At 40.4% G+C, this 11,684-nt stretch overlaps 1 protein-coding gene across 1 annotated transcript in view; it reads right to left on the bottom strand.

Annotated features, from left to right (window-relative positions):
• Nucleotides 1-588: 588 nt before the first annotated feature.
• The window catches only part of SRRM1 (serine/arginine repetitive matrix 1), a gene marked incomplete at its 5' end in the record, with an annotated part of 14,240 nt that continues 3,144 nt past the window's right edge, over nucleotides 589-11,684 (bottom strand). Inside the window, 13 exons of the mRNA XM_010194529.1 lie at nucleotides 589-1,587; nucleotides 1,798-1,992; nucleotides 2,644-2,830; nucleotides 3,720-4,181; nucleotides 4,482-4,586; nucleotides 6,726-6,870; nucleotides 7,503-7,589; nucleotides 7,933-8,013; nucleotides 8,161-8,432; nucleotides 9,961-10,065; nucleotides 10,348-10,551; nucleotides 11,030-11,230; nucleotides 11,655-11,684. The exon at nucleotides 11,655-11,684 is cut by the window's right edge and continues 83 nt beyond it. Coding sequence (XP_010192831.1) covers nucleotides 1,483-1,587; nucleotides 1,798-1,992; nucleotides 2,644-2,830; nucleotides 3,720-4,181; nucleotides 4,482-4,586; nucleotides 6,726-6,870; nucleotides 7,503-7,589; nucleotides 7,933-8,013; nucleotides 8,161-8,432; nucleotides 9,961-10,065; nucleotides 10,348-10,551; nucleotides 11,030-11,230; nucleotides 11,655-11,684 — 2,179 coding nt within the window. The remainder of the gene's footprint in view (nucleotides 1,588-1,797; nucleotides 1,993-2,643; nucleotides 2,831-3,719; nucleotides 4,182-4,481; nucleotides 4,587-6,725; nucleotides 6,871-7,502; nucleotides 7,590-7,932; nucleotides 8,014-8,160; nucleotides 8,433-9,960; nucleotides 10,066-10,347; nucleotides 10,552-11,029; nucleotides 11,231-11,654) is intronic.

Here is an 11,684-nt window from a genome sequence, read left to right as displayed (position 1 = left end):
ACTTCACCGTGCACATCACATCTACTGCAGATGCAGGACAGAAGTTTTCAAAAGCGCAACCCATTCCTCCTTCCAGAGGAACCTCAGACTTCAGAACTGACTTTGATTTGCAAAAAACTCAACAGCAGCAATCCAGCAAGTTTCAAACACGATTATGAGAAGGCAGCGAGCCACCAGGATTCTTTCGATGAGCATCCAAACCAGCGTCTCCAGGACTCAATCTCGTCGCTACGTTAACACCAACCTGCCGTTCATTTATTGCAGGACCTCGAAAGGTTTCACTCGCTACGACAAGGGATTTTCACCAGCAAATATTTTGTTTTAATCTTATCCATCCTAACAGAGCGCTGAGCGGGTAGACTGTTTTACTCTTGCTTTGCAAGAACACCAATCCAGACACAAGAGGAGCATCGCTGAATTAACACAGGGCTATTTCTGCTACCCCCACGACAGCTAAAAACAAAAGCCCTGGTTTTGCAGAAGCCAGCAGACCGGATCAAATACTTTTTCGTTATCTGTGTATTCGTTAATCCTGTACAAAAGAAAGCTGATTAGCAAATGTCAATGTTCATATAAAAATAGCCAACATCTGTTTAAATTTAGAAATTTATTTTGTTTAATCCACAAGCTTTATATAGCTTTAGTTAAAAAAACAAAAACAAAAAACAGTGAAAACATGACAATATCCAAAGTTCAGGTTCCTCAAACTTTCAAAGCCCACATCTCTGAAAGTTGCTCACACCATTCCGAAGAACCATAACGAGACAAGATTTATGAATGGGGCAACGACATCTCACAAACAAAATTTATGTAACTGAAGGAATTCTTTTTTTTTTTTTTTTTCTGGGACTGCTGATCATGGAAACTGCCCTTTAAAAAAAGAACATAAAAATACAAATGAAATTCCAGTGTTCCAAATCAACATGTTACATCAATATAAACCCACAGTGTCCTGGTAAACAACATGCTTTCATTTATGTACCATTCTAAATTGCTATTCTGGATTCGCTTTAATGGAGACTATACAGGCAACAGTAGAAAGCATTAAAATATGGATTTCCTTGGTCATTCTGCAGTGGTTTTACTTCTGGGCAAGCTTACAAACCGTAAAGGTTAGTAGCGTAATGTAAGTGGATACTAAAGAAGTCAAATGAGACCCTCACAAGTTATGCTAAGGGCGTTGTTGGATTTCAAAGAAACCAGGGAACTGACGGTCATGTTTAAACCCTTCAAAACAAATTCCTACTGCTTCTAAAAAGCCTCACTCTAAATGAAATTATGTTGACTGTCAATGAAAGAATGTCACTAGTACACTGTGGACACCTCTTGTAATGTAAATCCATGCCCTTTGTACATGGTGAACCTCAACCTAGCAATTATTACAACAAATGTTATATTCTAAAGCTCAAACACATTTAGCAATTTGAAATTGAATTCTGAGTACAAACCAAATAAAATGTACATTATATCAAAGGGTTCAGCCTAGGATGGTGGTGACACTTGCGCCTTCCTCATCGACCTCAGTGCCTTCTCTCGCAGGTGTTTTTCTAGATCGTCGAGGTTGTCTTCTGGCTCACTTTCTGTCTCCTTCAAACAAAGAAAAAGCATTTCTTCAAACACTGAAAGCTAAGCCAGGCTGCAGCCCTCCCAGAACAGCAAATCGTCACGTAAAGTCCCGAGATACACTGCTGAAGTAGGACTGATGTTTAGAATATCAAGGCTACCGTGTACATTCAACACCGCCTATTTTCCTATTGTGGTCTCCTAAAAAGTAAAGCATAGGTACCAACTCCCTACCTTTTTGGGTTCTGTCTCTGGTTCCTGGTCTTCCTGTGCTGAGGTGGTATCTGCCGCAGCCACAGCAGCAGCTACTGCAGCCGCTGCCGCCTTCTCCTTCTTATGTTTTTTGTGTTTCTTGTGCTTTTTATCCTTTTTATGCTTCTTATCCTTCTTTTTCTTCTTCTTCTTTCCACCCCCTTCTTGATCTGAATTCTGTAACAAACAATTCAACAGACATCACAACTCATTCCTAAGGCTTCACAAAGTCATTAAAACCAAGCCCACAGCCATCCTGGGAAATTTGAACGGACTGGGCAACATCTGAAACCCAGTGAGCTCAACACCATCTTCAGAACTGGGGGAAAGTCACATTTCCAATAAACTCTCAGAAGAGATATTGCAACACACGGCTGTGCTGTGTCTCAAACCAGAACGTAACACCGTGCAAACTCGATTTGCTGGTCGTAGAAATGACAGGCAAGCCTCTTCACAAAAATTAATTCCCTCAAACACTCCTCCGGCAAAGAATGGAAATGTCCCTAGGAAACACCTACGGAGAACAGATAAGGATGCCAAACAACCTGTTCTCTTCCTATTAAGATTAATCTAAGCCTACTAAGCATAAATAAGACCATATCACTTTGTAGACCATGAGACTCATGTAGACTCATGAAACGAGGAAGTATTTTTTTCCAGAAGTTAAAATTTAGATGTAATAGCACTTGGTTTCAGACTTAGAGATGTTAAGTTTGAAAAAATTATGTTACAAATTGTTTTTAAGAAGCTTTTAACATGGAAAAGTCTTCATGAAAATGCCTCCCCATATAACCCAAAGCAGAAATGCTTTTATTAGCAAACAAATACCCTTGCAGGTGATGGGCTCTGAGTTGGGCTTTTTGCCTTCTTTGCAGGTGACCAGTTTGCAGAAGGGGAACGAGACCGAGTAGGAGATGGAGGTCCTTGGTGTTTTTTTGGTGCTGGCTCAGGTGATCCTGATGCAGACCGTGATGAAGACACCCGTCTCGCAGACCGTGGACTTGGCGTGGAAGCCCTTAAAAATAAAAGAGCCACAATTAGAGACAGAAGAGACAAAACAAGGAAGTACAAAGTAACAAAAAAGCTAAATGAACATGTGTGCTTCTAACTTGGTAACGCTGCCACTTAAAAAACGATTAGTTGCTTTGCTGGCATATGTTCCAAAAGGCAAAACAATCTTAATGCCATTGTGGATCTGTAATGCCAAAGGGTATTGCAACTTAACAGCTTCTTAAACAGTAACGCCATTGTTGTTTAGGAATGATTGCTCCCTTTCTTCTGATACAGCTGATTTATAACCACATTAAAAGTCAAGAGAACAGCTATGCTATCTTGTCGTCCTATGAAGAAAGAGCACAAGACACTACATTCAGCTACATTTGCTTCCTGAACTAAGAAAGTCAGCACCATACTTCGTCTATCTGCTTGTAATAGCAGCATCACACCGAGGAAAACTGCTAAAATTCTAAATGGCTTTTGAGTTTAGATGATCATTTATGAAATTATTTATGAGCTAGTGAAGAGTGTTGGTTCCCTTCTGCAGTTAGCTTTAAAATAAGATAAAGTTCATTTTTATTTGAACAAAGCTAGGAACAAAACTTCTCTCAAAGTTCTTTTCACCTGCTCAGTTGCAGTGCTTTGCTGTGCTATCAGAAGACTCCTCAAACCCTGCATAAAGCCTCTTTAATGCTCCTCCCTGCACTTTATTTTAACAGATGCTTCCAATCCAAGTAACTTCAGAAAATCGACATTACAATGGTGGATGCTGAAAAGTGCAACCAACACTTGAGCAATCTCAAGATGAGAACCACTGAACTGCGATTCCCTAGCCACTCCCACCAAATTAAATCAAAACAAGCAAAAACCCCTCAGAAAACCACCAACAATGAAGATGGATTTTTTACTTTGTCTTCTTAGGTTCTGGCGTTCTTGACACCCTCCTGATGGGTCTAGTGCTTGGAGATGGAGATTGCCTTCTCTGGGGTGAAGCTGACGCTCCCCGTCGTGGTGGCGGTGGGCTTGCAGAGGTATGAGAAGCTCTAGGCCGTGGTGAAGGTGAATGCCTTTTGTTTTGTGGTGGAGAACGCGTTTCCCGATTGGACCGACTGGGAGGAGATCCCTTCCTGTGCTTGGAAGATATGGAAGGTGAACGCCTTTTAGCAGCTGGCGAGCTCCTTTGTTTTGGCGGTGGTGAATGGGAGACTCTGCGTTTGGACTGTGGAGAAGGCGATGCCCTTCGTTTGGGTGGGGGAGGAGGTGAAGCCGTTCTTCTCTTCGGTGGTGGTGAAGGAGAATATCGTCTCTGTATCGGCGGAGAGTATCTCCGTGGAGAAGGTGAGCGCCTGCGAGGGGGTGGTGATGGAGACCTACAAAGACAACAAATGTTCAGGTGCCACACAGTTACAAGTGTCTTGCAATTTGCCCAAAGGAAGGAAAAAAAATTCCTCTAAAAATTCTTTAAAACTTTATTTAATATCAAACTTTTAAAAACTAAATCCAGGCCACATACCCATCACAACAAAATGTCACTAGCAAAACCATACTCCCCTCAGTAACTGTGAAACAGGGGACTGGTTTCCTCAGTTATGGCATTTCTTTTTACACGTCACAGTTGGACGTCAACGAACCAAAAGCAACCACTTCATGACAAAAACACAACACGGTACCTTCGACGAGGTAATGAAGGTGAGCGCCGCCGCCTAGGAGGCGGGGCGGGTGAAGGAGAGCGTCGCCTCCTGGCTGGGGGTGGTGATGGACTTCTCCTCCTCCTACTAAAGAGACAAAGGGGTTACTCAGAAACGTTGCAATTGAGCTGCGAGATTCTTTTCTGTTCTGCTTTCGCTATATAAAATCATGGTGTTCATGCACTTCAAAACGAAATTCTATTAGAAGATGGAAAAAATGTCCTCGCCTTTCTAAGGAGAGTGAGACAACACGTAATTTCACTGTAATTTTCAGAGCCCTCTACAGCAGTCATGAGACAATTTCATATTCTGCTTAACCTGCTCTATTCCCATCTTGTAGACAAAAAGGAAGCCCAACACTTGGCCATTTTCTCCTCCTGAAAGCTCATTTCTGCCATTTCCCTTGCACTGAAGCTAGTGATCATCTAATGAGTCAGACCAGTTTACTGATCCACCAGGAGACTAATCCAACAAAAACACCTCTGTCGCCATGCAGTGACATGATCGCTAGATCCAACACGAGGGAGGAACTGGGAAGGCCCAGCTGTGTCAGGGAGAACAAAACTGCATTCAGCAGTGGTCTGAAGTTGGATCAGATTAAATACTGTGCAACTGTACTCTTCAAAAGTTTTTTTCTATGGATCTGAAATCCAAAATGACTTATTTCTTGAAATGCAGAGAAAAAAATTAATGCATGGGAACTATTCACAAAATGAGCCGTTTTCTGCTCTGCAAGGTTTACAACAGACTTCTGGGAAAGGAAATTTTAATCAAACACAAAATTTCCTGGAGATTTACAGAAGAATATTGGTATTTTGTGAAGTAAAACATTCCTTTTCTTTTCTAAAGCAATTAAAATCAAATGACTGCATAAAGGAAAAAAAAGGAGGGTAATGAAAAAGCAAAGCAGCTCATCTACATAAACCGAGATTTGATTTCAAATTTGCTGGCACTGTTCTCCGAGGCAATGAGTTACACTTTGTGTAGATAAGAGTTTGCTCCAAAAGACAATGTTCTTTTGTGATCCAAAAAAATATCAAGCCTTCAAATGTCCCTGTTGCCCTAATTAAATATGTATTTACACAACAGGCAATAGGTGAATTTAGTATGCTGCAAAACAGATCAAGATCTTTGAACTGCAATCTGTTTTACATAGAATGGCTTGACAAGATCTGCAATTAGAATGGTCTACATTAGTAGAAGTAGTCATACTTAATCTCACGTATCACTATGCATGCTGTGAGTGTATGCTAGCTAAGTCATAATTACAGAGTGCTCACAAGGGTCATTATATGGGATTAATAACCCCATCAAGCACCCAGCTTCCTGCACCTTCCTGTATTCTGACATCAATGCAGAGCAAACAAATAAGTGTTAACAATACTGCTTATATAAAAAAAATAAAGTAGGTGTTCACTACTAGTCCCAAATATCTAATGAACAGAGAAATGAGACTTGAAAATTCCAATTATCTGTGACCCAGAGCATGAAGATCTTAAATCACCTGTTGCACGTCTACGGATGGGTTTTAGCCAGAATGTCAATAGCAGCAAGAATACAAAGTAATGCTCACCCATCTTTCAAATCTGCATGGATGGAGTAAGAAAACCCCTGAAACAAGCAAGCATTCAGTTGTTTTCAGGCACCAGTAAGATGCTGTTAACATTGATGTTATCAGATGTAACGAGCTTACGTGAATTAACAAACAGGGAGCAATGAAGGAGACAACAGGTGATCGTATTTTTTGTCAGTAAAACGGTCCCAGATCCAACACATTAAGGTTCACATCAGTCTGAATTTCCCTCACCTTACTACTTTGACTGTGGAAGTCCAAAGGATGGCAAGTACTTATCCATGATAAATGAGAGCTTGTCTAAATGGTTCTCTGTATGTAAATCCTATGTAACAGATCAATTTCTAACCAACCTTTTCATCACTGGTGATTGCCACCTCTTTTCCATCTGCATCCTGAGAGCAGTGGAGGAAAAATAAAACAAGACAAATCTATCTGGCATATATCCAAGCAAAACCAAACATGTTCAAATAAAGTGCAGGGTAATTCTTAACAAATGAGCATAACGAGGATACAATTTTGAAACAAGACTGGCAAAACCAGACATGACAATTCCGTTGTGTATTTGTTGCTTGTTGCTTAGCAGGTAAGCAACATTAGGTAGACAGACTGAAAAAAAGACATCCGTTATGTTCAACTTAAGAAGAAATTACCGAGGGGAAGATTCCTTCTGTCGTTTTCGTGGAGACGGTGATGGACTGCGTGAATGTGAATGGCGTCGGCGTCTACCAACCTCCCCATTCTTCACGTTGGATCTTTTAGGTCTTTCCTCTTCAGATGAGGATGAAGAGCCAGAATCTATAAACGTAGAACAATCACTCTCTGGAAGATGATTCTCATGACACAGTTAACGCAGTTACCAAGAGGGTTATAACTGCGGTTTGAACTGCAGCACTAACCTCCACTCCCACAGAACAAGAAGTCTCTATTTAAAAGCAGTTCAACTAAAAATGTTAGGTGAAGTCAAGCAATAAATTAAACCATGGGAGCTGGGTAATAATATTTGCAGCAACTTAACTGTCCACATAAAATCTGACTAGCCAGGCAGTATGAATGGTGAACTACAGTTACTTACAGAAGCATTAAGTGGACAAAATCCTACACCAGACCCAGGTTAATTTACTGACCTCAAGCTTTACAAGAGCCCAAAAAATCAGGAAATATCTTACTGCAACAACGGATTAAGTAACCCATAGCAAATAATACTTGTGTTTGATGGTAAAAGTTTAAAAGTGAAAATTCTAAACATGTAAACCAATTAACAAGAGATATACCATAAGAATAAAGTATAGTTTTTAATGGTTAATAAGCAAGAGTGGAAAAACTAGAATTAAATTTACAGTATCACTGCAGTGCACATAGAAAATTATTTTAATCACTATTTGAAGCCAACACTACTTCCAGTTTTAGGAAATCTATGTCATCCATACCAGATGAAGACTGTTGATTCTGCCTTCTGTACTGACGCCTCTGTTGAACAGAGTCTGCTGCAGCCATTTTACCTCCTTTATCTTCTTCTGAAAAGGCACAAACATAAACAGAATATTTAAACTGAAGATACAAATTTGCCTTATTCAGGTAGAAGCAAAGTTCTACTGCAGTGGACCAACAGGCATGCTTTTTTTTTCTTAAATCTTAAGATAACATTGAGGCTGGAGCATAATTTGGCGGAACTTTTTTCCAAGAAAGCTTGCATAGAACTATTTGAGGGAGTAGGAGTGATCATCTTCATGCTTCTGAAAACTCTTGCTTTCAATGCCAGCCTATCAAGAGGTTCCAGCACTTTAACAACTGCCTTATTGTCATGCATCTTTGATCAAAATCCCACCCAAAACCAGTGTTGGAAAGTGAGAGTCATACCTGATTCGGACAGTTCTGCTTTCCTTGGTTTTGGTGCTGGCGAAGGAGATTCTCTTTTTTCAGTACTCTTATGTTTGGGTGCTAAAAGACAAAAATCAAACAACTTGGTTGCAATTCACTACATTCTTGCATGGTTTTCTGCTCATACAAACTGCACACACCATCTTTTGAGCAAATGAAAGCACAAATGATAAAGCTGCTGGAAGAGCCGTGTTTTTATTTCATTACCTGATGCTCTGCCAGGTGAAACAGAGCCACGGCTTTTTCTTGTACGATTTGACTGCTGCGGTGTTGGAGACCTGCGTGGTTTTGGAGGCGGACTCGGCGGTGGGGACGGTCTGTGCCTCCGCCTAGGAGGGCTTGCAGAAGGAGAGAGCCTACGTGTTTTCCGAGGAGGACTGGATACAGTTCTTTTAGGTGGTTTCTTTGGTGGTGATCTGGAACGTGAGGAGGAGGAGGAAGAGCTACTGCCAGATAAGGATGCTGATGACCGTCTTCTCCTGTAAATCAAACACAGTATTAGGTTCTGACTGGCCAGCTTAAAAAATGTTTGAGCATGAGCACAGAATTGCATTTGTTTGCAAGCATATATTTAAAGCCACATACAACAGAATTTCCAAAACCTGGTGGACAGCCTTCCACCCTTGGTTTGTAGAAGAGAATAATAACCAATCTTTCACAGTTATTTTAAAACTACATAGTGAGCAAAAAATTGTTAGTGTTACCTTTGCTTGCTTTCTGTCCATCTACAGACTACAACTAAGCTTTTCTCCTGGGAGCAATTAGTTTTGTTGGGGCACTCTAACTTTTGGATGGTTAAGAGAATTCTCCGTGTTAGCACATGTGACTTGATGATCTTCAGAACAGATCTGTTTACGACTTTAGTGTACAAGTACACTAAAAAGGTTTTTATATCGGGAAGTAAAGATTTCAGATAACTTAACAACTTAACAACTGAGAATCAGTCTGCCCATTCTTATGCTTTAGTCTTTCATCTTTACTTTGTGATTTTAAAAAGGTAGGGCCTCTAGAATTCTGCGGCAAAATTTGTGGCAAGTTCTGTTGCAATTGTGTACCTGCAGAATCCACCTTTGGCTGCAGAATTCCTGAGAACCTGGAAAAAAGAAACCCTACCTTGAGTGAGATAAACATTTGCTGAAAGGGAGCTCTTGTACATCTTGCAACATACATGTTGGATACTTTTCACAGTTTTCCCAGTAACTGTGTGAAATGAACATCTTTACAAACTCAGAAGAAAGAAAAAAAGCAGTCATCACCTTGTCATAAAAAGGAAGAACTGTTCCTTCCTAAAAAAGAACAACTATTGTGCAAAGGAAGCATGACTTTAATTCTCTTCCTACGAAGAGGACAGGAATCCGTTCCCTTCCTATGAAGATAAATGTCTATTTTGACATTGCTGTAACTAGATAATTTTCTTTGCGAGGCAACTCAGAGCTTTGCTACTAGAACAACTGCTTAAGCTGCCAAAATGTAACCTCCAACACAACAGAGACGACCTTGGATACTGAAGTAAAAGAACATGTAGAAATAAATTTCAAGTCAAATTAATTTTTTAATTTAATTTTACGTGATGGAACTATAAGTAAAAATTTCAAAGCTCTCAATGAGTAAAATCCAGTTACTTGTTCTATTTTTTTATTCAGGGAAGAAAAGAAGAGGTATTAAGACTTATAATAAAAGGTGCCATGTCAATCTACACTGGGAGCCAGCCAGAGCTAGTCGAAGAAATTACAGTTCTGAAATTGCCACTTTTCAAAAAGGTGGAATTCTCATCATCATTTCAACTCAATTTCACAGCTACTGTTCTGTTTCCCCATGACACATTTATGAAACATGACACTGCAGTTTTTCCATCACTCAAATCATATATGCCCGACACTACTAAGGTAAGCTGAACGAGGTAATTTTGAACAAAGTAATTTTGACACCGCTTGTTTCTCATAGCTAATGTTCCCTTTAACTTTCAAAGTTTAACGTTTTCAGTTGTCTCATAAAAGGGCATCTTACCGCCTCACAGGGGATCTGCTTCTTCTGTGCCTGGGTGGGGGAGGCATTCGCCGTGGAGGGCTCCTTCTCCTTGGAGATGGTCGTCGTCTCGGGCTTGGTCGCCTTCTAGGGGAGTAAGACCTGTCACAATCAAAAATTCAAATGAAAAGCAACTATCTAATGTTCAGATTTGAGGAAGTTTATCCTCGGGGCACTGACTGCAAAGTTGCTTTTCTCCAAGTGCATCACACTAAGTATGTAAAGTACTTCTCATTTGGCCTAAAACATCCACAGCTCAGCATCTCAAAAAACATCACTACTTTAACTGAGAACACTACATTAAGTGGCACCTTCAGAAGAAAATATTCAGTTCTCAACCTTCACAATCAAGACAAATTGAAGTCCTACCTTGACCGTGATCTATGACGCCTTCTTGGTCGAGAATGAGATGGAGAACGTGAACGAGATCTTGACCTTGACTTGGACCGAGTTGGGGATCTTTGACGAGTCTTCTCCTTTTCCTTCTCCCTCTCTTTCTTTGAATTACGTTCTGGTGAAGCTTCCTTAGTCTCTGGTACAGGAGGTTCAGGTTTAGGAGCTTTTGGGATATCACTGTTAGAAATAAAGAATTTATAAGCACATACAAACCATAGCCCTGGAATAACATTTAAGAAGCTGCCAAGATATTTCCCCACAATTAACATTCTTCTGTCCATCCTCTGACATGATGCTAAGACACCCTGCTCCAAAACTGTGGAAAGAATTAGAACACAGTCCAATGATTCAAAGTAAAGGAAAAGTAACATACGGACTATATGTCAACTTGCTAGAAAACAAGCTGACATTGTCAAAATGGAAAAGATAACCAAGACAATGAAACTCCAGTGGCAGCTACGCACACTGCCTTGAGAATTCTACAGAGGAAAAAGAAAATTTTACTGAAGATTATTTAATAAATTCTTTAGTCATTGCAGCAGGACAGAGAGAAGCAAGCGTTATTCCCCCAAGTCAAGCTCCATACAAGTATTAAGATAACTTCAGTTTTTTCAAAGGTAACATACAGTTCTACACACTAAGTTATCACACTTGCCTGTTTGAAGTTGCCTCTTGAACAACAGTCTCCTTTGGTTTCACAGAGGGTTCTGGCTCAGGAGTCGCCTCTTTCTTTTCTGGTGCAGGAGTAGCACTACGGCTCTTGGTTCTGTGATGAGGGGAGCGAGAATGGCTGCGCTTCCGCTCTCTTCTGACAGGCGACGACCTCCTTCGAGGGGAAGGAGACCTTGATTTGCGTCTGGGGAAAAGAAGTGCCATTTAATAACATAACAAAATGACGTATAAGATAATAAAATCCATGATATTCAGTAGCTAAAAGCTCTTCTCAATCAGGCAAACTCTCAGTGCTGTCTACCGCAGTTACAACAGATGTAGAACAACTTCATACTTTTCTGTTAGTAACTGGCAGACAAATTATGTCGAAAAAGAACCCACTTCAAAACAACAAAGCCTGGAGCAGACAAACCACTGAATGGTTCCTAGTGTAAACAATACCTATGGCCAATGTTGCTCTAGCTTACTTGCAATTCTGTTCAGTAGCAAGACAAGCTAGCCTGCTAAAACAGCTAAGGGGAGTATTACCAGAGTTCATTCATTTTTCTCTGCCACATATCCTTTACTCTGTTCTAGAGTGTTGTCAATACATTGTGCATTTTCATTACCTTCTTGGACTCCTGGATCTGTCTCTCTTT

Source organism: Mesitornis unicolor, unplaced genomic scaffold (genome assembly GCF_000695765.1).
Source record: "Mesitornis unicolor isolate BGI_N332 unplaced genomic scaffold, ASM69576v1 scaffold37971, whole genome shotgun sequence".
In the NCBI taxonomy this organism is placed as follows: domain Eukaryota; kingdom Metazoa; phylum Chordata; class Aves; order Mesitornithiformes; family Mesitornithidae; genus Mesitornis; species Mesitornis unicolor.
The sequence above is the reverse complement of the archived record's forward strand: the minus strand, read 5'-3'. Positions and strand labels throughout refer to the sequence as shown.